This window comes from Streptopelia decaocto, assembly GCF_964273445.1.
Source record: "Streptopelia decaocto genome assembly, chromosome: 4".
NCBI classification, from domain to species: domain Eukaryota; kingdom Metazoa; phylum Chordata; class Aves; order Columbiformes; family Columbidae; genus Streptopelia; species Streptopelia decaocto.
The window spans coordinates 13,846,261-13,871,641 of NC_138658.1; the positions used below are offsets into that span (position 1 = coordinate 13,846,261).

Genomic DNA, 25,381 nt, shown 5'->3' on the forward strand with positions numbered 1-25,381 from the left:
TGAACTTGCAGTCTAATGTCTATTTTCTTCTGGAGGTCATCTTTTTTTTTAATAGACATGAGAGTGGTCTTCCAAGGCTACAACCAGTTTTCTCAGATGAAAGACCTTTCAGCTTTACCCCAGCATTTGTTCTTTAACTGCCCTGCTTCCAGCCTTGAATCTCTAGGGCGCTATGGGCTCTGGAAAGGCAGCTGTTAAATTTGGGGGCTGAGGAAGCTGAGAAGCACAGACTCAAACAAGAAGGTTTGGCTACGTTGACCACAGGGTGCAGGAAGCTGGCACATCCTGTTAAATATCAATTTACCCTTCATGTTGAAAACTAAAAGATAGCTGTCATTGGAGATGGGAGACGTGGTAAGACATTTCCTTTTGCTCGTAGTGTAAAAAGGATAATTAATTGGCCAGATTTAATTCCCATGGAATTCGAACTCCTGCTGGCTGAAGCAGATGCCACATTACATCACTGCTCTAAGTCTAAAGCAAATGTTCATATGTGTCGTGGTAGCTGTTTCTCCTGAGTTGCATTCACTTTGTAATTTTCAGTATATAAAACAGGTTAGAAAGGGTACTGCAATGACCATTCATGCAATTAGAACTGGATTTTGAACCCAGAATATTAGCAACTTGCACCAGGTTTTTAGTAGCGGAGGAGACTGGCGGAACAGTAACTTCTCATGAAAACTTTCAGTTCAGGCTAAAGTGTGTCTGTCTGTCAGCCTTGCTTTCAGTGGTAAATGCCAGAGAAGAATAACAAACTATTTCAATAGAGTATAAACCAATAAGTTCAGGTATGGTGTGAGTGGTATATTTTTCTGGTTCTGAAATTTCTTGATCATCAATAGTGTAGTGGCACAGAAAATTATGGTAGAGCAACATCTGAGTCGAGCCTTCAGTTTTGACTAGTGTGCTGTGAAACATGCCATTGCATACAGAAGAGTTTTACCTGAGGATGCTTGCCGATGCCTCAGTAGACTAAAGATGCAGGGATACAGGAGGGTATGTTGCTGTGAGTCAAATGCTGGAAGAAATTAATTGTTAATATCCCAGCTGTCTCCTGTCTGCTTCTTACTTCCTGAGCTTCACATCCGCCTTTCCCAGCGGATAAAATGACAAGAGGGAAGGGGCTCGTTCCAGTTGCAGTCAACTCAGGTGCACTTGTGAGTTGTTTATGCTAATGGCTATTTTGTATTTGCTTGGAGGTCTAAAGTTAAATTGACCTCCAGAGACATTTCTGATTTCTTCAAGCCACATGGTGGAGACCTTGGGACTGACAGACAAAAGGGTTGTAACAGAGCTGAGCTTTATAGGAAATGGGGCTGTGTGACTTAGCTGTAACTTTTCAAATTAGCACATTCTTTCCTTACTATGAGAAATTTTTTCCATGGATTCATTGTTTTGAGATTAATATCCATGACTGTTTTCTAGCAAATAGAACGTTTTGGCTAAATAAAGTTATCCAGCTTCTCAGCCCCATCTAACAGGCTGCCCCAGGAAGTAGTGGAGTCACCATCCCTGGAGGTGTTTAAAAGGCGTTTAGACGAGGTTCTTAGGGACATGGTTTAGTGCTGGAGTTAGGTTATGGTTGGACTTAATGATTCTGAGGGTCTCTTGCAACCAAAATGACTCTATGATTCTGACCATGAGCACAAAGTTGTCTGCTTGCGTGCCTGGTAGCAGCCCGCACCCCGATTTGGATGTTCATTACTTTTCTGTGGCCTTTGTTAACAAGTTTGGAGTTTTACTGTGGCCTCAAGAACATAGGTTAGCAAAGATGATTAAAATGTAGATGGATGACATTGCTCAGAGAAGTCCTCTCTGTTACATTAAAAGAGTAATTAATTTAAAGACTGTAAAATAATTAATTAAAAGACTGTAAAATATAAATACCACAGCTAGAAGGAGGGAATGGATTTTCTATAGCATTTATTTATGGGAGGCAGACTGTGGATTCTGGCTGGCTAGACAGGAGAACCATAATGTTTCTTCTGGCCTCTCTCATTAATTTTGACAGATTTGAAGGGTTTGCATTCTGCACAAACAGGTTTCAATTAACCCTTTTAACATTCCATTATCATAGGCTCATTTTAATTCATTCAGCAGTGCTTACCGAGTGCATTAGTCTGTGCAACATGTGCAAAGAAAGGCGTTAACCTTGCTGGAGTCTCTCAGGATTTGTTTTGAGATAACTGAAAACAGAATGTGAATCCAGTCATCAATTAGCATTGCTACAAATATTTCCCTTGCATTTCTTTTTACTGTTGTTATTTTAACCTGAATTACGGTAATCATAACCTGTAACTTTCTCCCTGAAGCATAATGCAAATACTTAAAGCATTTTGCTTACCATCTCATGTTGGGGAATTACTGGGGCCTGGTTGGAGAGCATATCTGAATTATTGGGCTTCAAGAAGTAAGAAACCTGTTGTGAACTGTCTGGTGATGCCTGTGTAAGAATTATGTTTGAAAAAATGCACAGGCAATAGTTATCAGGAAATGTTTTGAATGTGCCAGCAAGCTATAATTCATCATTTTAAGAAATATCTTCTTTTCTGACAAATAGAACATCAGCAAAAGGCACACAGTAGGCTGTGTGTCACTAGTTCATAAAGCATAAGGGATAAAGCATAAAGATGCCTTTTAAAAAGCATTTAAATGCTGTATTGAAAACTTCATGAATAAGCAGATGGAAACCGCAAAGCAAGGTAATGTATCTGAAATGATGAGAAATGTATATTATTCTTAATATTTGTAAGTCAGGATGGTAATGTATATCTATTTTTAGTGTTAAGTGTGCGATGCTCAGCAGATACATGGAAACAACCCTAAGTATTTACTTCTGTTGGAGAGAATAATTTCCTGTCTATTTTTAATTTCTGCATTATTAAGTCTCATTTAATTCATTTCTGGTCAAGTGCATAATTAGCCTACCCCATAGCTAATAATGAGAGAGGCTACATATGAAGAATTTACCATACTTATTGCAGTTTCAAAGCCTTCCATTCCCTGCCTGTTTCATCATTAACTAGCATGTATTGCTTCCTACCAAATGTAATAGATTAGTATATTTCTACAATACTGTAGAAAGAGAGCAGCATTTCTTAACTACATTATCTGTAGCTATTATAAGAAAAAAAAAGTTCTGGGGAAAGTTATTTTAAATTAAGTTGACCTGGAGGATGAAGACATTAAGACTTACTAATATAACTGTAATATAAGATGTAGTGAAGATGAGAGATGGTGCTTTACCAGCTTGGCAGATGCTTAAATTTTGCCACACTCTATTTGCAGAGGTATTTAAAACTTAGGACCTTCATTGTGTCTGTTAGGTTCAAGCAAATTACCATACCTCTCGTAAGCATTAAAACTGACCTTTTATCAACTAGAAATGTTGATGCCTTGATCAAATTCTGAGATACAGCAAACAAAATTCCTTTAAGAAGTTGATGAGTGATGGTGAGTTAGTGAGAGTGGTGGTACTTGTCAAAATTTTCAAGTATCTAGAATGAGATGCAGCTTGGTTTTTAAAAGTCAAACTGAAAGAAACTTCTGTTAAGTCTAATTTATCTCATTCTGTACTAAATTCAGCCAAATACCAACCACCTGCCCATCTAAAAGTACTCGCAAGACTTGTGCCAGAATATTCTGTACAGTCTGAATATGCATAGGTGCTTATAAAAGTATAGTCCAAAGTTAATGCCAGTTTTCACTGAACATCCATTTGGTTCTTCATTACACTTGCAATTCTTCTCACAATTTGCTGTCCATTTATTCTTCACGTAAAGGGTTGTCGGGCATCAGGACAGGCTGCCCAGGGCAGTGGAGGAGTCACCATCCCTGGAGGTGTTTAAAAGGTGTTTAGACAAGGTTCTTAAGGACATGGTTTAATGCTAGAGTTAGGTTATGGTTGGATGTGATGATCCTGAGCATCTCTTCCTGCTGAAATGATTGTATGATCGTAATGGGGTGAACAGTATCTAGATTATTTCACTGTGGATTTTCAAATTAGTGTGTCTTTTTTAGATGATGTACCTTAGGATTCCAAAATGAGGATACAATTTATCTTACCATCACTTGAAGTATTTTCTGTATTAGTGGGAGCTTCTGCTTCTCTGCATTATAGTTTGGTTACAGAAATCACTGAAGAAATTAGTGCATTATACACATGCTTTTGGGGTCTTTTTGAAAACTCAGAGCAAGGCAGAGGTCTCTTGCAAGAGATTTCCTTCCTTCCTTTGTCGTTAGCATCCATACAGCTTTTGGATAACGTCATATTCTGACTGTGAAAATGATAAATAATGAGGGATTAGGCCAGCAGCCAGATCTGCCATAAACTGCACTATACCAATCATATCACCTTATTTTTTTTTTCCCTGTGAAACAAATACAGTAATCACTTTACACTGCTACAAAGATGTCTTTAATAATGTTTGAGAAGTCTACTGAAAGTTTGTAGTAGGCAGCTATTGATAAATACATAAATTGATGTTGTTAATTTCTCACAAAAGCTAATAATGCTTTTCAAACAGTATGTTTCTAGATAGATATTTATATTTTCAATTATAAAATATTTTTAAACAGAGCATCTGTATCTCTGCTTCCTATGTAATGACTTGTAGTAAGAGAAACAAATCCCTGCAAAACACATTATGATGTCTTTGAGGCATAATGCTTCCCAGTTGCCCTGTCACCTATCATTATGAAGTTATATTGGTAATTCTGTTGTTGTCACCATTTACACTATGAGCTAGCAGATGCCTTTGAGTCATTTCCATTTTAATTATTCAGAACTCTTTTGCTGCTCTATTTTCCTTTTTCTCCCCCCCCCCCCCCCCGCCCCGATTATTACATTTGTACCTAGAAAATAATTTTTTACATACAAGTTTTGCTCTGGCATTCTTCTATGTTATGCTGAGGAAAACCAACCAACCAAGCTATATCATACTCTTTGGAATGATTAAACCAGGCTGAGATTTGGAATTCTAAGTGGTGGTGGGGAAACAGTAAAAAAGGGGGGAGAAAAACGCAACATTATTCTCTAGACCTCTCCATGATGCCCAGGTTCATTGCTGTAAGTTTCTTACTAAGAGTCAATATATGACTTCTTTGTTTTACTGTATTAACTTTTGCCTACTCTCTGTCTCTGTTCTCCTACCCTTTAATATAATAGAATCCTTTCATTGTAAACCGTTCAGTTTTTGTCCTCAAAATACTTTTTTCTTTGTTTGTAAAACTATTGAAATGCTTCAATTGTGAACATACAATGAATGATCATTCTCTAATCTGTTCCACATGGATAGAGGGCCAGTTTGTACATCCAGCACACAGGACTTGTTGATTTAGTTAAAAGCAGAAAAACTGATGCTGTTGCAGTTTAAGCTACAAGATCACTTAGAAGAACCACGCATTTCTTAAAACTTACAGCATGCCAAAGTATAAACGCCCCGTTGAAGATATCATCACCTATGAGGAATGAAAAAGCAAAACAAAGAATAAACACAGAGAAACTGAGCTTAGGTTCAGTCTTCCACAGAAAAAATTATGTCTTAGTCATGCATTCATAAGCATGCTTAAACTCTGGGAAGAATTTCCGTGTCTTTTATGGTTACATTTGAAAAGTCATTCTGATTTGTTCTTTTTGTTGGTGGTGGCTTTTTTTCTTTCTCCTGAATGTGTTCCTCCAAAGGGAACTGGTAATTCTCAGCGCTGCTACAATTCTTCCCATACGTTTTTAAAACTCCAGAGGCTCGTGGTAATGGCTAGTGGTGGTCAGCTTTCAAAGGATCAAAGATTTGGCATGGTCAGAATAATAATTGAAAAACCCAAGTGCTGTAACACAAGGAGTAGCTGAGGACATCAAGATATCAGACAGGGACCTGAGCAAGAAAAGTCTCTAGTTTCTCTTGTACTGGAAATACCATGAGAACAATTCTCTTGTGGTATTTCTGCCCTTTGCCACACTAAAATTAAGATATGCAGAAATGCCAGTATACTTCTATTTTTCCCCCTTTGAAGTATACTAAGATTATCAAAACTCAGAGTTAGTTTTGACTTGATTGAAGGGAGGCTTTGGTTTGGTCGTACCCTGACTAGCTTTCCTAACAGCTGTGTTTGTGCTATAATTGTCAACTGCTGGTGATAGTTCTGACTCAGTAATCATGACTTGTTTAGGACTAGCCACATTAAAACTACGTTGTTTTTCTACTGTCCTTTGGGAGCAGGTGGCTGTGAAGTGTCCCCAGGCCAGTCATGGAGGACCAGAGGATACAGGACAGCGTGTACCACCCGGCGTTAACCTCTGTCCTCTCCTCCCAGGCAGTGTAGAAGTGTGCTACATTAAAGCTAGACAAAAAGAAAAGCATATCAGTCAGCCCTTTGAGGAAGGAATTAACCACATAAACTGTTAAATAAGTTCACTGTCCTCATGTGTTGTGTATGACTACCATCTCTCTTTGCTCTTCCCTTAAGGTGTCATCTTTTAATGCCTTGAACTCAATGAGAGATTGACCGCAGTGCAAAGTCATTGGTATTGGGGAAGAGTGCTGTAATAAAGTACTTGAATATTGATATAGGATTTGGATTATTAAAAGTTCTCTTATTGACTGTAGAGCATTCAGAGTATAACCTTATAGGCTGGTGTAGGTTCTACATATAAGGAAAAATGTAGCAGATCTTTAGGAACCAGTAAAGTCAAATCTCTGAATTTATGCTCAAATAAAACACTTCATCTTCTTTATTAAGTAAGATGACTATGAGAATCCCACATAAGTACACTATTTCAGCTATTCCAACTATTTCTGTGAATGCCTGTTTCCTTTTACTTTTTCTTCAGTGTACAAAGTCCTATATATATATATTTACAAAAGTGATTCAATGGTAAGTTTGAAAGGTACCTATTAATTAGTCTTTAATGCTTGATTTTTCTGAACTCTTCTATATCAAACACATCAGATGGCAGGGTTAAGAAAATTCAAAAGATAAATGTGAGAAATGAAAATTGTTGTTGACTGACATTAAGAAATTATAAATTGTGTTTTAGCCACTTTCCATTTTCCCAGGCCAACAGAAGTGTGTTATTCAGCTATTCTGAACATTTATGGAGATCAAGTTATATATAAATTTTAGTCTTCCCTGTTTGCTAAAGATCCAATGTAGTTCTCTGTATTCAGGTTAAAGAAGGGTCTTACTGCAAAACCTCATTGCTAGAAACAGCAGCTTTTTAAGGAGAGATAATGTAGACCAGTTGTATGATCTTGGGCAGAAAAACAAAGTTTAGAGGCGTGTTGGACTTTGTTTTACTCTTTTTTTCTTTTTCCCTTTTTTTAATTTTTTTTTTTTCCCAAGTGCATGAGTTGGTCTAATACACACTGCAGCAGGTTACTGTTAGCAAGAAAGACTTTCTTGATAATTGTAGTAAAGGTGCTATAGTCAGGATTGACCAGAAAGAAAACTGAGGTAAGATTTGCATGAAGATACAGCTGCCTAAATAAAGATTCTGATATATGGGAGAAAAGTGGATAATGAAGGCTAGTCTACACAGAAAATGGAAGTTATTGGCTGTTTTGCTCATTTTTGCTGAGGTCAGCAGGAAAAGCAACATAACAGTATATTTTGAAGACATAGATTTGGAAAGAAAAGGGAAACAGAACGATCTGCTTCTCCGAAGCTAAGTTGCACACACCTTCAGGGTTAACCTTTCTCATCATTTGCAAGACCTTCAAGGAACCTGTAAAGCCTTTGGAACGAGGGCCAAGGAATGGCAGTGGAGTCCAGCAGCTTACTTTCATGAGCGCTCACCCCACCAATGGGCATTTTGTTGTCCTTTTCCCAAGCTAACAGTACTCATGGACCTATTTTTTTCCTCCAGGAAGAGGAAAGAGGCCTTTCCAGTTGGTTCTCAGCTGACTGACCCCATAGTGGAGCAATGCTCCTGCTACGTTTGACTTGGGGTACATGGCTCAGTAACGCTGCACTGACAGTAGCCAGTGGGCCCTGGCTGAATGCATCCGTTCCTGTTTCGGAAGAGCTGAACAGCTCTGGTTTACTCACTGTCATGGCCATTGTATAGCTCCCCATCATGGACACTTGGAGGATCTTGTCTGGGTCCTGCAAAAAAACACAAACAAACAACCAAAAAACGCCAAAACAAAACAAAACAAACAAAAAACAAACAAAAAAAACAAACAATCAAAAAAACCCAAACAAACAGGAACCCCCCCACATTTCTAAATGGCTGATTAGGCTTAAGCCTGGTCTCTCTCCTTGGCAAATTTCCTTGAGAGTAGGGATGAAGCTGGATCAATCTAAGTTGAATCTGTTTCAGCCTTCCCAGCAGTAGTGTTTGCCCTCAAAATGTTCCAGAGGGGGTACAATGTTTTATAAGACCTATGTGATATATGTTTGAGCGGACTTGCAGCACCTTTCACAGCCGTGCAGCAGAGAAGAAAGTCAGGGGAGTATGGATCCACAGCATTATAGCCAGGCAGCGGAAATTCACTAGCACTAAGCAAACTCATCTTAACAAACCTCTTTGTGATCCTCTGAGCACCCAGAACTTGCTCAGCTGGCAGAGGAGACTCTGCTGCCATAGCCTTGATGGTCAGCTGGGGCTCCTGAAGGCAACCGCAATGAGAAGGTTCATCTGTGGCCACATAAAAAGGCCTTTCTGGCCACAAGTGGCCTGTGGCCATGGGTAGGGAACCCTCCTCCATGCTGCAGGAGAAAATGTGGAGCTGCTTCAGAAGTCTGCAGATGAGGAACAGGGTGAAGAGGACATTTCCCTGAAATCTGTAGGAGGAGTGTGCCTACATGAAGGATGTGAAAGTATTTGGAGTTTCTAGCCCTGCACTTCCCTGCTAGCAGCTTGTTGATGCTGTGGGTGAAAACCTTTCAGGCATTTCTAGAAAATGGCCCTGTCCTTATAAATGTGAAACTAGAAAGTAACACTTTGGCCTTGTGTGTTTTATTTGCCCAAATCTACTTATATAATGTTTCTTCTCCGGAAGGTGCCAATATAAAACCCTTGTAACACTGCAGAATGTCAGTCAGCATTCAATACATGTCTTTAGTTCCCTTCCACTCACAGGAAAAGAAAACAACTTGGGTTTCTTAGTGACTATAACAATGCTGCTTCTACCGCGGCTCTGGATAAAGAGCTTTCTTCTATTGTTTGGGCAACTTTCAATGATGAGGTGTATTTGTACTATTGTCCTGATGATTGAATGTGTTTTAAATGCCACACCTGTAGGTTTAATTAGGTGATTAATTAATTTAGAAGTGTGACATTCCTATCTTTGAATTGCTAATGCTTAGCTTTTCTGTCTTTATCCTTTTTTTTTTTTTTTAATTTTTTTGGCATGGACAGAAATGTTCTTACCAATTCAATCCATTTCTTATTACATGGCAGTAGACCTCATTTAATTAAATTCAAAGTTATAAAGTAAATGGTTCCCAAATGTATAATGTTTTGAGTATTTAACAAAAATTAAAAAAAAAAAAAAAAAAGGAAAAACCTCACTGGAAAAGTGTTTGCCAAGCGTTTGTATTGGTTTGGCAGGTATTTGGAATGGGTTTTGTAACTAGAGGTAGTGGTAGACACAGAAGAATTAACATCTTTATGAGAAAAACACCTCTTTTATCTGGGGAAATGACATGAGATCGCATGTGTGCGTGAGTCTCAGCGTGCACGGGTAGGCAGGGAGAGGATGGGTGGAGGAGGTTTTCTGGCCCCTGTGGTGGCCAAGCACTGCTGCTGACTCAGCGCTTGAGGGAGGGTTGGAGCTGCTCTGCTATCTCTGTGCATTTTCATGTTGATAGCACAAGCTGTACCATCTATTTACTCAAGGTCTCCTGGACTGACTGAGTGCAATACTGCCTGGGCTGTAACTTGTGCTGCAAACTGTTCTGAGATGTTCCAGTGTAGACTGGAAATCTGATGCTCTCAGGACTGGCTCAGCAGGAAAGGAGAGGTGTGATGGCTCTGCCGTGTCCCTCTCCCTGTGTCTGCTCTGAGCAGGTGGCTGGGTGACAAATTGGTCGTTGTTATACAGGTGTGTACACGTGCATACGTGCATGGGTGCCAAATACATTTAGAGCAGCTTATGGTCCTTAGTGCCAACTCAGCTCTGTGTTGGTCCCACTGCGTTGCCATTGCTGGGCAGACCTGGGAAAGGTCCTAGTGTGTTAATTGGTCCTATTGAGCATAGTTCAAAATAATTTTTTCAACCAATCAATTTCTTTTTTAAACTGTGTTCATATTAACTGAACTACACGTGTTACTCATTTACCACTGCTGACAACATAACCTGTATATCATTACGGTTTTAGTGGTAAAGGGGGGGAAAAACAGGACTGCTTGTGGCATTTCTTACAGTTTTAATTCATTGTACTCTTTTTACGTATATCTCTCATTTATTGTGAAGTTGGATTATTTCAGGTTTCCATGTATATTATCCTATGTTATGGTGTGTGTTTTAAAATCAGAGTGATGTTTTTTTCTTAAATTAGCCAAGGTTTGAGTATTGCATTCCTTAACCCAGTCTTAATTCCCTCTGTTGCATGTGAGACTGTGCCTCTTTTTTAGAGAGCAGTATATTACATACCACTTAAACAATTACTTTAAAATGTTGATTTCAGGAAGCGTGAGAATGGCAACATGGCTTGCTTGGCCTTTAGACTTTTTTTTCTGTTCCAGCTTTTCCAACAATAGAGTCAGACCACAAAGCTCCGCTTTTTGTTATTGAACCCAACACTTGTCAAGCATTCTCAGGTGTTTCAGGGCTGGGAGTGGAGGTACCGATGTGCTGTCCTGGCTAGTGACCTTCTGCCAGGTTGGTAGAAGTAGTCACCTTTGCTGGAGGAATGCCATCAGTCCTGGCTGTGTGCATGTAAGAGCAATAAATAATTGGTAATCGAAACATAGCCTGAATTGTTTGCTTTACTTGCCCTTTCTGAAGACTCGAATATCCGACCCTTCCTTTCCCTGTGTCCTGGGGTGTGTAACACAACATTGTGACAAATCTTTTCCTGGAGTGACCTGACAGGGTGTCCAAACACATGAATGGTTTAAGTGGAGGGAGTAAGTCTGGGCGGCTCAGAGCACCTTTTTGTCTGACTCCTGCCCAGGGAGCTGCCGAGCAGCCGGGGTGAGCGGCCGGATCCATCACTAATGTCATTAACGGCTGTATCAAGATATACGGCTTGTGTCCCTTTCTGTGATTTACGGTAGGCTTGCAACGATTAAGCACTACAAATAATATTGTCTGAAGCTAATTGCTATATGCTGCTTCAGTGTTCATCTGTTTCCATGAGCATGCAGAAGGGCACTATTTATCAGCCACATGTGTTTACTCACGGGCTAATAATGCCATTTCCCATGTTCCTGGTTTTAATGAATATTCTGCCCAGGTACCCCTAGCATGAATGGATATCATACTGCACATCTGCTAAAAGCGGTACTTGCAGCTCTCTCACAAGAATAAGCCATTTCTTTTCAGTGGTGGGATCATCTGACTTTGCCGAAAAGTTAGATGTAGCCACAGTAGGTAACGCATTTCCAGACAATGTCTTATTGTCTGCCTAGGCGAGCACAGGCTGGATGCGGAGACCTTGCATACCTACTTAGAATCAAGTTTAAATTACCAATATTTTTGGCATTTTTATGTAAAATGTTCTTTATTATGGTCTTCTCATAGCTAAAGTATGAGTCACTTGCAAACCATAATAGATTTTGGCTATGCTTCATGATGAAGTGTTCTGGATGCAGTGAAACATTTAATCAAGACTGCAGGCAGTGCAACTCTCAGTGGTCACCTTAACAACAACAACAACAAAAAGAAGAAATAAATTAGGGCATCTTTTATTTGCAACATTAAGATGAGTAGTTGTTAGACACGAGAAAGTGACTTCTTTTTTGTTTTAAATAATGATGAAAGCAGATTTATGCCCATTCTTTTCTGATAACGTCAGTTAAATCACTGAGTTTGTAAAAGCATTATGATCTCTCAGTGGTGTTTTTTTTTTTTTAGTAAATATTGACACTTTATAAAAGTGAGTTGGTTGTAAAACATCTAACTGCCTTACTAAACTGTACTTTGAAACTGTACTTTCCACTCCAACAAAGTTACGTGGTGTTAAAATACTGGAATTTGAACCCATGGATTAAAATTACCTGGGAAATTACAGCATTACATAAAAATCTTATTAATCATGTTTCCATGCGTGGTTATTTAATGGAGAAAATGAAATGCTGACAAAAATGTGTTGAGACTTATGTTTCTAAACAATTTAAAGGCTGATAATCAGTAGTAATTCCTGATTTTGTGAGGGAAAAGGAAATATTGCTATAATCCCTATGCAATATGGGCTCCAAATGTTGTCTTTGGCTGCGTCCATATGCAGTCTTCATGGTCCACATTGGGGTGATTGGAGTGGGCAGTCTTTGAAAATTAATTCTTGTGCCCTGGTCTCTTTGTGTGGAGAGATCTTCAGTTTCTAAGGCTTAAGCAAATGGCCAACACATCCATTTATTGTCTAAGTGCTTGTTACCATCACCTAAAATTAGGGACCTTGCCTGAAAAGCTCTAGAAGGAGTTTTCATTATGTTCAATACACTGATATTTTTTCAAAGGTGTTACCCCAAAATTTGAAGATCAAGTGGCTGCTGCTGCCCCTGGACATTCAGATTTGTCTTTTTTCTAAATAGTGCCTTTTAGATTTTTTTTTTTCCCCATTTTCTCCCCAGCTGCAATCTTCCCATTGTTAATAGTGGGATTCTTAACAATTTTGTATTTCTATTTAACACATTTGCTGGCCTTCAGCACAATAGACTAATGCAATTTTTATTGTACTAGCATGCACTGGAATTGTTAGCCTCCTGGAAAATGGGATATTCAGATGCCTCTTTCAGCCTCTGTCTAAGCAAAAGCTGTTGCCTTGTCTCAAAACGTTTTCTTTAAAAATGGGCTTTCCATCCTCTTGTGGAAACTGTAACTATGCATAGTCGGTAGTTCGGGTTTTCCACCTTCCTCAACTCTGGTGGTTTTGGTTATTCAAGTAATTTTAAAACATGAGTGTTTGTTTTTCTGCCCTTATGTTTACTGTTTCCCAGTATTTTCCCTCTTTGCAGGCTTCAGAGCCATTTCTGCAGAAGTGAGTTACGTGCTGTCCCTTTGCTGCTCCTGGCTGGATGTGAGGAGGTGCCCCCACCACTCTGCAGCAGCTCTGCTCACCTGCGGTCACCTCCAGTTAGGGCAGGCTGGGAAACCAGTTCAGGATAGCACTTGGTGTTTTATCATTATTAGAAGCACTTTTTTTTTTAGAGACTTCCTAGGAATATCAGTAGTTTTTAAAATAAATAAATAAATTTTAAAAGGGTTTTTCTTCTTTTCTTTCTGGAAATCCATTCTTACTCGCTTGTACTCTGGTGCTTAATCTCTCTGTTCTTTTGCCTTCACAGTTGGGAGGATGCACGCACGCACTGGTCCCGCAAGCATTTAGTATAAACATAACTTCACTGATCTGAGTAGCCAATATGATTACTCACATCAATAAAACAAAGAATCCACACATGCATGTGGTCTTTTCAGGATTAGCAAAGTATTGTTTGCTGGATGAACAAAAAAGCCAGAATGATAGAGGTGCTATGACAAAATGACTAGTGTTGGCCAGGTTCTTGTGTTAGTTGCATGTGATAAATCAAGAGTTGAATTTTTCTCTTTTATTATCTAGAACAATATGACTTAGAATATTTAGCAAGGGATGGGGAATAGAATATTTTAATTTTTTTTTCTGCTAAAATTAGTGCTGACAATGCACTGCCGTGGTCTCCAGCAAAGAATAAGCTCCTAATTGTTTAGTATGAAGGATAATAGAATGGCTTATGCATAAACAAAAGTCTTCAGGGCAATGTGTGCCAATGCTACCTTTAGATTAGATGGTATCTCTTGAGAGAGGCGAAGAACATCACGGCAGCAAGCAAAGGGAAGAAGAATGACTCAACAACATATAAATTGAAAGAAAAGCTGTTGCCTTTCCACTCTCTTTGATCTTTAATCAAATAGCTGTAGCGTTTGAAGAAGTCTTGAGCACGTGAGACATCTGGGAGTTCTTTTCGTCTTCAATCGTGTTCTATCTATCAATCTCTGATTAAGCGTGTAATGTGGACAAGGGTGGCAGTGAGCAAGAATTACTGCACACATTTTGGGACTCACAGGAAAACTTGTTGCTGCCTTATGAGCTAATTCAGCTTTCCTGTGGCATCTTTTTTTCCTCCTTCCATCTATTCAATAGATGGAAGAACTTTAAAAAAGTATTCTGCCTATAAACCCTCCTGACCCTAAAATAAAAGAAAAATAAATGTTAATAGGGGTAATAAAGTAGAGAGGTAGATTCTGGCCAAATGAGCCCATTGGTTTATAGAACGTGTTACGACTGGATAGAATTTGGCACATGGCCTTCCAGTAAAATGTTTTATTTTGCATACCTTTGTAGCTCATAAACCAGTAAGTTTGATCACTAAAATAATTTCTTATTCCAGACTACAACTCTCATGTTAAGCTTTTTATGTTGAGCATGGAATTTGTCTAGCCTGTTCAATCATAATTGTCTGGAGTACTAGCATTTCTCAAGTGGATTTGTTCTTTTGCTCTAAGAATGAATCTTGGTCTTTTAGCAAGTGTTTCTTAATTCAATGAATTATTTTGAATAAGTATAAAAATAGATTATTCTAAAGCAAACTCATATTCATTTTGGTTAACAAAAACATGTATTTATTTTCTTGCATTCTATCATAAATGACTTCTCCTTGCCTCCAGAATAAATTGTTTCTAGAACCGTCCACAAATTATGAAGCTATTGAAGACTTTACACTGCAGCGTCACTCTTTGTAAAAAGCCTCTTTCACATGGGCTTCATAAATGCCATTAGTTAATTCAAACAGTGTATTTTCTACTTTATTCAAAATAAAGACGACATTCTGAAACAACAGTAAGTTCCCACTAACTTCACTCTGTTCAGGCTTATGACTTTAAATAGAGAAATAGATACTATATTCTTTATGAAGTGAGGTCCTAGTCTGATTCTTTCTAGTTCCTAAGACCTGAGCTTTGTCTGAATGGAGACTAGAACTCTTATTATTCTTATATCTACATTTAAATAAGTGAATAGAATAAAATCTGTTTGAGGTGAGTGCTGCCCTACCTCAATCTGTTCTGAATTTCTTTATGGAGAAAAAGACCACAAGAGACTAATTTGAGCAGCAAATAAGAATCCTAACAAGATGAAAGTAATTAATGCTTCCTCTGTTTTGAAAATGTCTACAGCAGCAGGCTGCAGCAATCAAATTGTTGCAGATGAACATGAATTGACCATCTCTAATAATGGCAGGGGCATGGCATTATTCTGAGAGTGTTACTAAGCATGCAGAGTGAGAAATTTGATTCAGGCACAGGGAAATTTGTGGTATTGTTTGACTTGCTACTTTTGCTAATCTCTAGTTTGTTGTATGTCTGTGGTTTTGCATGTTAGTTTAATATAGGTTGAACTGAACATAAGCCAAATGCACAAACAAACAAACCGAAAGCAAACAAAAAACTCCACCCACCCAAAGATTATTTCAATAGAAATGGATATGTAAAATTGCTGTGTTTATTTTACAAAGCACAGTAAATAAGCAACCCAATTTTTTACACAAAATAAACTGTGAAGAAAAGCTTGAATTTTCAGTCTTTTTTCTAGACACAATAAATGTGTGAGGGGAAAGCATTATGCTAGAATTTATACAAAAGTAGAATAATTTTGTGGAGATTTATACATATGTGGATAGAACAAAGCTTTCTGATTTTTCTATTTCTCCTTGAATAAAGCAAGACAATATTTTTAATCTTTTAATCAGTTTTCCATCACAGTTATAAAAGATGTAGAAGTGTCTATGATGATTTATGTTTCCATGGCTTTTGTAGAAATTCAAGGCTGTTCAGGAGAGCAAAACCCACATCAGTGCCTGGACGAACAGAGAGTGCCATTCATAGAATTAAAAGGTCAAAACGTGTGGAGGCTTCACTACTTTTGCTGCTGCTGTATTTTATTATATGTCTTCCTCTGAGTGACAGTAAGAAGTTTTTGTTCCCATGTTAAAGGTATTATCAATATAAATGGGAATCAAGGATATGTCAGATGAGATGTTGCAAAAGTTTTTGGTCAGTAACTGGCCAGAGCTCTCAGGCGACTGATTTGTGTGTGATCATCATCAGTTGCACTGATTGATGAGTTTGAGGTCATGCAAGAGTATTTCCCATGTTAGACAGATTTGGAGAAGGGGGGATGGTTATCACTTTCCATGTAGCCTTGGAGCGTCGCTTCCTACGGTCCTACAGATGTTGTCACCTAGTGGTTCCTTCCTGTTCCAGAGACCAAGATTTGAACAAATCTCTTGCTCCCTTTTTTTCTTCATATTTCAGTTTTTGAGGCCCTTGGTTTCCTAGATACTTACTCTTGTACTTGCTGTTGTTGCTGGGGAGTGTTTTGCCTTCAGTGCAAGCTGAGATTGCAGTGCATGTGGTGTGACCTTTCTAAACATGATGCCTGTGGTACAGCTGGCAGGTAGTACTGCCATGGCCACCCTGTCGTGCCTTCATTAAGTCTGGGGCAGAAGCGTACATACTTACTAATTAGTAGTATACGATACTAATCGAACCATGTATTTCAAGAGTCTGAATGACATACATTGATATTTTTATGAAAATATGACATGGGATTAGAAAGATAGATCAGTTGGTTGTAGGGGAGACATTTAGTTTAGATCTTTGATTAAAGATTGTTGGATTACTTTTTTCCTCCTCAGAAAAGACACGATAAGACATGCTGAAATCTTCCAGTGCCCCATGGCAGTGAAAGACTTTTGTGGTCATGGTTGCCCTGTGAGCTTCTGCTTGGGGTGGGAACTTCCAACATAATTTAATCATGAAATAATATTTCTGATCTCTTGAATAGAAGACTGCACATCCAACTTACACCCTAACTCATTCAGGATGTATGCTTTGTTAAATGAGGCCTTTGGCATAAAACTTATTGGACTCTTTTATTTTGGGGAAAACATTTTTTCTCAGTTTTCTCAGATTTTTCTCAGAGACATAATATTTCTGTGAAATTCCTGTAAATGATCAGATCCCAGGATCTTATTCCTTAGGTTTGCAGTACTGTGTGTAAGCTGAAGTAATAAGTCATAGTAGAAGTAAAAAGGGATGCTAATTACTTAGTCAATAGTGAATTACAAAGCAATATGCATTATCTAAGCTTTGTGGATAAATAGTAAATTATACTGTAAATGCTCTTTAAAAATATTTTTGTCTCTAAGCATTTCTCTTATTTGAGAATTTATTATTTTTCCATTATATAAAGCATACCTTCAGTATAAAATGTATTGTCTTTGTTGATGTGTGAGCTGATTTTTCAGGATAAAATTACTTCACCTATATTATTCTCCTTTTTGTCAGTTCTCCAGAATCTGACTTTATAATTAATTTATTTTATCCCACAATCCTTAGCCGTCTGTATTCTTGGATTCTGACTGTTTTACATTATGCAAGCTGTAGGTCATGCACAGCTCCTAACCCAAAACCCCAGAAGTTGTCATATATTTTTCATATGATTTTTACAAAGCGCAATCTCTCATCATGAAAATGGATTCTGGGGGTGAAATGTCACCTGCAGCTGAAACATTAGCTGTGCGTTACATACATGGTATGAATAGATAAATTATAGAGCTGTGCAGCTGCTTTACCTTGAAACCGTATCTGGGGAAATGCTGTACATTGCTGAGCAGAGGAGCGCAGTTTGCTGTGCCAGTTCAGGGGGCAGCACCCGCCGGGCCAGAATAGCTGACAAAATCCTTCATTTGTCATTTCTGCTGCATCTCACCCATTTCTGTGATTAATTGTCACCCGGATGCAGCAGCCACCATGAAAACCAAGACGGGCTGTTTTATCCTCTGAAAGTTTGTGTTTGGTCAGACAGTTGTCAAATCATGGCTTGTGATGCTACTTGTACTTCCGTTACGGATTTAAATTTGATGATAAAACCTTCTGGGTTAATCTGTCTCAAACCGTGAAGTGTTTTATCTAGTATTTGTGAATGACTGAAAGAATTAAATACGATATAAATAAAGAATGGACTTTTTTTTAGGAGCCCATTTAAGGCTTATAAGACCAGTTTTGTTTGCACTTCCAGCAGATATAGCTGTAAAATTAATGTAATATTTCCTTTGCTTTTAAAGACACTTCAGTTCTCTTTAATGCTGTGGAAAAATTCTGGCAGGCGGACAGGAACAGTAGCCTACTGTGGTCATAAATATCGAGCCCAAACAAAACAAAAACAAACAAACCAAAAAAGATCATTTACGCTATGCCTCAGGTTTGATTAGATTCCCAGGTGAAAGGTACCTCTCCGTGTGGCATGGCAGGTACTATGGTATAAATAATATTTGGGCTGTCAGCCCAGGTATCTCCTTTAAATCATCCCTATCTTTGCCTCTCTTCCCATGCAACAGCCCTGTCTACCTTCCTCCTTGATGAGCAATAAAGACAGACTTCCTTCAGCTACTCATTCTTCTCATTCGCAGGTCTTCAGCATTTGGTGGCTATTTAATATCTTGGGTCCAAAACCAGCCTTTTTTTTCTGTGATAAATGCAAAACAGCTGTGTTTGCTCTTTCGTTCTTTTTTTTTTTTTTTGAATATTACATGGCATATCTGGCAACAGGGGAAAACCAAGCTCTGCAGCTTTTTAAATTAGCATCAGCAGCAGGATGAGAGCTCAGCAATCTTGCATATGTAAAACTATGAATAAACAACACATAAAAACCTTTCAGAAACTATCAATACTACTTTGAAAAGCCTACAAATCAAATATAGCATGCGAAAAGAACATTTGTTTAGGTGTGCATAGACAAGGGCAGTAGATGCTGGTGGGTGCTTCTAAAGCAATGTTCATGTTTGCATTTAGAGGAGAGATTTGAGAGAGAGAAAAACAGATTTTTTTTTTTTATAGATTTTTTTTTTTTTTAAATGAAGTGCAAGGGTGTTTTTTCCTACCTCGGAATGGAGAGTTGCCAATATATAAACATTTCAGAGAGAATTTTACACCACCTCATCTTTATGTCAGGCAGCATTTAACGGTTGAATGGTCTCCTGCCCCAGGACTTGTCAGCTGTCCTCCAGGGGCTGACTTTGAGGATTACAATGACAGTCTATCAGTGGATCTTTTCCAATATAAACTAGACTAGGACCATTTAAAATCAGGTGCTATCAACAAGTCAAATTAACTTTATTTATGTTAGGGGCTCTCCTATGAGTATTTTATAACAATGTGGAATTTTAATATCCGGAGGGGCTTTTCCTGTTGTCGGTGTGATTTGGGAATGTTCTAATTCATGTGATTAAGAACAATTTAGCTGATTCCTTTCAAAATTATGTGATTTGTAATGTTCAGGTCCCATCAACATCTAACTCAGTGCTCACACAACTTTTTTCCTACTTTTTACAGGTGGAAATAACACTTCAGGATATCAATGACAACCCACCAGTATTCCCCACAGATATGCTCGATCTGACTGTAGAAGAGAATATAGGAGATGGATCTAAAATATTGCAGCTGACAGCCATGGATGCTGATGAGGTAGGAGCATGGTTTCATATTTTAATATCTGTACTGAAAATGCTGTTCTGGACATAAAACTTGTTCCCTTGCTCTCTTTGTGAGATCTTGGCCTTGGGAGTTATTGCTGTTATGCTTTAAACTGCATTTGGCCCATTTACAGAACTATTCAGTGTCATGGGGTCACACTCAGGCAAACACACTCAGAAGCAAGCAAGACAAACACTTTGTTTTTTGAAGGCTGCTCACTAGATGGCATATAATGAGTTAATGTTTTCCTAGCATCTCTTAATGAGCAGTTCCACTAATGACAAAAAAAGCCCTGCGTTTTGGTTCTAGATGGTGGGGTTTTTATCAGTCTCATCATACACCATACATACACTACAATTTGTGCTGGGCCACCAGCTTGTGATAAAAATTTATTGACATTCAGTTTAAGACCACAGCTTTAGATCTAAACTGACTTTAAAGCAGAGATGTCAAAGTTGAGTCCAATTCTAAGGTTTGTAGTAAAACTCTTATGAGGAGAGCCTTGAAGAAGAAGAAAACTTTTTATAATGCATGTTCGCCCTTTCCCTAGAACTATTTAATATCACTGTTATCCTCTCCTAAAGAAAGTTTTATTTCACCAAAAAGGAAATAATGCTGAAATACATGCTCTGTACTTCAACCTGTTTGCAAAGTCTTTATGCCTGCTTAGATTCATTGCTGTGAAGATGCTGCAATTAAGGAGCTATTACAAATCTACCAAAACTCTTTGAGCAACTGATATGGAAGAGTTGGCCAGGCAGCTCAGTGAGGGATATTGCAGTCCTGCATGCATGTCAGGCAAATACATCAAAATATAATTTGATGTATTAATCTCTTTTTGAAATTAAGTTATGTGAATGTTAATCATAATGTTTCATTCAATTGAACTGATTTTATTTCCATTGGGGAAAGGCTTAAAAAGTCAATATGAGCATGGAAAGAAGTTTGTGTTGTCATTAAAATATAGGTTTACACTTGACAACAACGTGCAATTTTTGCCTTCAAATAATAAGGTAATTCAGGTCCCTCAAGAGAATATTATTTCTGTATTTTTTATGTTAGCTTGGTTAGTTGTCCTGTGATTGCTAATTGATGTACTTAATCTTACTACTACAGGGGTACCACTGACACACCCCCAGGAATGCTGCTAATGTGTTATGAAGTTCTTGTTCTTTCCCTTATTTTCTGGTAGCAGCCTGACATATAGACGAAAAATAGGATTTTGGAAAGGTGTATGTCAGTATCAGAAAAATGTAGCTGTTTGTCTTCAGATTAGGAAGAAGTAAATATTGAACTACCACTCTCTGCTGTGATATTGCAAACATATCTAAGATTTTAGCAATGTATGATACTCCAGCCTCTTTTTGACCATTCCTAAGTTGCACCCAATATGTTATTCATTCTGAAGCACTCAGTCCAGTGGGAATTGATTGGTTACCTTAAACAGAAATCAGTCAGTCTTTTTAGAAAAAGGAATTATTTCAATTTGCCTATCAAAATATTTGTAACTCAAAACCTTTACGAAGATCCCAAGTTTTTTACCAACATGCAGTTTAAGGTCAAGGTACTTGCATTTTGTGTGTGTGTGCGTGTTTTGTTTGTTTGTTTGTTTGTTTTGTTTTTGTTTGTTTGGTTGGGTTTGTTTTGTTTTTGTTTTTCCCTCTTTGCAGTTGGGGCTGCAGTGAATGCTCCTTGGTTTTCATATAACATTCCTTCAATGTTACACTTTTCTGGCCTCTTTCTTTACACATATACGTATGCATAGATATAAATGTGCAACCCATACATGCAACTCAGTAAAACGTAGATGTGTGGGTGCACTGCCTTTACTATATGCTTTCAGAATCAAAGTTTTACCTTCAAAAGGGTGACAGAACCATTTGTGTACAAAAATCCGTCTTAAAAATATTTTAAAATTATAATATGAAGGCAGCAAATTTCAAGCCCTTGTCTGTTAGAAGGACTCCGTAGAGATCTGAGATGTAGCAACATTCTATAGGTGTTAAGTGGTACCAAAGGCTTTGTACTATTACAACAGCTTCTAGCACCTTGCAACTGTTTAAAGCCATTTGTCAAAGGGAAATTTCTGTACAGGTTTTTAAAAGGTTTTGCATATCTATATTTTGCTGTGCCTCTCACCCAACTGAGATAGAGTGACTAATTTGATTAAACCAATATAACACGTGGCTGCTGTTTTAGCTGTGCTCTGTTGTGAGGACATTGGCTTGTCAAAGGCAAACAAGTAGTGAAGAATGTGGTCACCTCTGAAACCTTAAATTCTCATCAGATATTTTTGCGAAGCCACACAATTGCAGGAAAGCGTGTTATGTCCCCCAGGAACACCTGAGCACACAGATGCTGTGTACACTGAGGCACTGCATGCAGCTGTTCAGCACTGGGCACCTGTAAACGTTTGTTTTCTTTCTAAGTTTCATTTATTCAGTTAGCTCTGTCCAGCTCTTTGAAATAACGCTCCATAAAAAATGATTGGCACAAGGCACTCTCATAAGGTCAGGTAACTAACGCTTGCGTCTCATCTCACAGATATGAGTGGGCATTTATCTTTGTTAATTTGCTTTTTTAGGCAAGAGTGTTTGAAACAGGTGTGCAGTTTCTTTCACCCTGATCTCTTTGATCTGTTGTTCACCACAGAAGTGGTGAGGGCATGGTAAATAGCTGGCTGTTGCCCTGCTCACTCCCCACGGTCAACATAGGGAGTGTAAGTACACGTGTCTGATGTTGGAGGTTACCAAACCTTCAGTGCCCTGAAGCATGTCTTAGAAAAAGAAAGACGTGGCCCCAGGATCTCTTTTTGCTTTCCCTTAAAGACCAATGTCAGTCTGCTAAGCAGAAAAAAATATAGCAAAGTACTGGCTTTTGGGGGAAATGTCAACCAAGCCAGTGCTGGGCGCTCCGCCTGCACCCCCTGGACCACCCTTCAGGCTGCAACATCACACTGCGCAACCCATCCCCAGGACGGGGGATGAAAACAGCTCAGGTAGCATCATCTCTTTTACTGGAAAACCTCAGTACTCCTCACAGCTAAGACCTGTAAGGTGGATTGATTTTTATTATTAATCCACATGACTTTTCTCAATATTTGTGACAGGGTAGGGCTGAGGCAAAAAGCATTGTGTTCATATTTTTTTTTAATGGAGGTTTCAATATTTTTTCCTGTTTTAATTGCAAGTTTTAAAGGAGACAAAAAAGTGATGATTTTTTCATATGTTCAAAGTCCATATGAATCCTTTTTTTCCAAGGGTGAATTAGATATTTTGTTTGACCCCAAAAGCAAATGCTTTTGACTTCCAGGGCCTGCCAGCTCAACCCAAGAGATCAGAATTGTGATTTTAGTGACACATGATTTGTCACTTTGGGGCTGTTTATTCACAGGGACGAATGCATTTCCATGCATAAACAGGCCTTTGGGGGACTGCTCCAAGGCACCCATGCAAGCGTGGTTTCTCTGAATTTCTCCTGGCCAGGAGCTGCATCTCTTGCCATGTGCGGTGGCTGGTGGCCCTGCCACATGGCTCCCCTGGTTCTCCTTCCTCACATCCCTCCCTGTCCTATTCCCTCCATCCCACCTCCAGGGAATAGGAAGGGCAAAGCTGATCCTCCTGGCAGGGATTTAATTTAACCTTTGGACATAAAACAAGAAGAATAAACACTGATCCCCATTAAGAAGGCAGATGTTACATTGCTCAGTGACACTGGCTTTAAATTAAAACAGGTATCAGTGCTTTATGGTACTGACTGGATCTGTGATCCTTTCATGAACAGTGGAGCGAAAAGTGTCTGGGTAATCTCATCATTTCACATCTCATAAATAAAAACTGTGTGCGTATGTGCCTTTACTGGGAGATTGAAGCAGGGACTGGGCAGGGAGGCTATTTGTTAAAGGAAACTGTTCTCTAATATGTTTGCCAAGTGCAGTTACTGGAAAGACGCTTGTCTTACTGAAAATTGTGGTGTGGTTTTCCTGGCAAATAACTTGATTTGACCACTTTTGGTTTTACTTAGGGAGCCAATGCCCTCGTCACATACACGATCATCAGTGGTGCGGATGACAGCTTCCACATCGACCCTGAGTCAGGAGACCTGATAGCCACCAAGCGCCTGGACCGGGAGCGCCGCTCCAAGTACTCCTTGCTGGTTCGTGCTGATGATGGGCTGCAGTCCTCGGACATGAGAATAAATATCACTGTTAGCGATGTTAACGACCATATCCCTAAATTCTCCAGACCGGTGTATTCCTTTGACATCCCAGAAGATGCCACTCCAGGTAAACAGGAAATGGCCCTAAAATTGACTGGCATTTTCTTTTTGTCGATACACAGGCGGTCGAGGGGGATGGGGTAGCAAACCTGACCTGTTCAGGAGGCAGAAGATGCTGAAGGCATCTATCGGATGGGATGGAAAGACAAAACGAATCACATCATGCTGACAGTCTGCTCGCTAGGAAATCTGTATTGCTAGTGGGGCCAAATTTCTTTTCAATGGGAAACAGAGAAATGGTTGCTACTCAAAAAACTCCTAAATGCAGAATAGAAATTATGCCTGTACCCCCATTGAAGCTTCTGAGTGCTGCTACATAAAAAAAGTAAAATAACAGGAGGAACAACTTGCAGGATACAAACAGCATAACCTATTATGGAAATATGCCTTGGTGACGCTCATATTGACTTAGCAAGCCATCTTCAGTGAATATGACTTTATAGTACTTAATTCATCAAGGGTAGGATTACAAAATGGATGACCATTTTGTAAATCAGTAGTACACTGATTCCTTAATATTCCCTGCATGCGCTCAATTACTAAACCTAACATCATATTCCATTGATCTTATCTTTGACTTCTGTCTTGACTAGGCTTTCTGTACAAAATTTAACCCTTTTAAAATAATTAATTCTTGTTCCTAAATATGATCACCAACCTCTTGAGCTGCTGTTTTCTTCTTTTAAATGTTTCATATGCAAGAATGCTTTGACGTTTGAAAGTTGGCTCTTAAGCTGGAAACTCTTTAGGCTCTCAAAAACCGTTTTCAAAAGCTGTGCTATATTATATGTCTCAAGATGAGAAATGAATATTACTTGCAGTAAAACATTTCCAGTCCATACGGAGTCCTAGTATAAAAGCAGTATCTGCCTGTGTTAGTAACTGAAGCATCTTAGGAACTTGTTCTAAAACATGGATTAACAAAAGAGGTGTAAGGGACATGGTGATAACTTTCAGCCTTTTATTACGGCTTTGACTTATAAGCATGCAAGGCTCAGCTCAGGACAGCCAAGATTACTCTTATGCCTTCAACTTTTGCACTCTGTCCCACAGTCGCTGTCCCAAAATTCAGTGGTGTTTTGTATTAAAGGATTATAGTGCAATCAGCTGTGCCTCAGGAATTTGATCTGGAAGTAGTCGAGGTGTCTGGGTAGCAGGGGGTGGTTTGGTTGCTGATCCCCAGCTATGTTCTTCCCTCTTGTCAATCAGAGCAGACCTGTTTCAGCAGGCCTGGAACTGGCGAGCATAACTCCCTCCACGTTAAGATAAGGCTTCTCTCTTTTATAATTTATAGGGTGTAGATTTGTGCCATGTTCCTGGCTCAGCAGCGATGGATGCCTAAGGAAGGAACAGGCAGATTTTGCACTTGAAGTGCTGCAGCTTCTCCTGTTCCCTTCTCCAGCAATCCCAGAGCAGCCAGCAGGCTC

General features: G+C 38.9%; 1 protein-coding gene across 1 annotated transcript in view; it reads left to right on the forward strand.

Annotated features, from left to right (window-relative positions):
• FAT4 (FAT atypical cadherin 4) overlaps positions 1-25,381 on the forward strand; it is a gene marked incomplete at its 5' end in the record, with an annotated part of 147,536 nt that overhangs the window by 55,071 nt on the left and 67,084 nt on the right. Inside the window, 2 exons of the mRNA XM_082051293.1 lie at positions 19,536-19,667; positions 23,700-23,961. Coding sequence (XP_081907419.1) covers positions 19,536-19,667; positions 23,700-23,961 — 394 coding nt within the window. The remainder of the gene's footprint in view (positions 1-19,535; positions 19,668-23,699; positions 23,962-25,381) is intronic.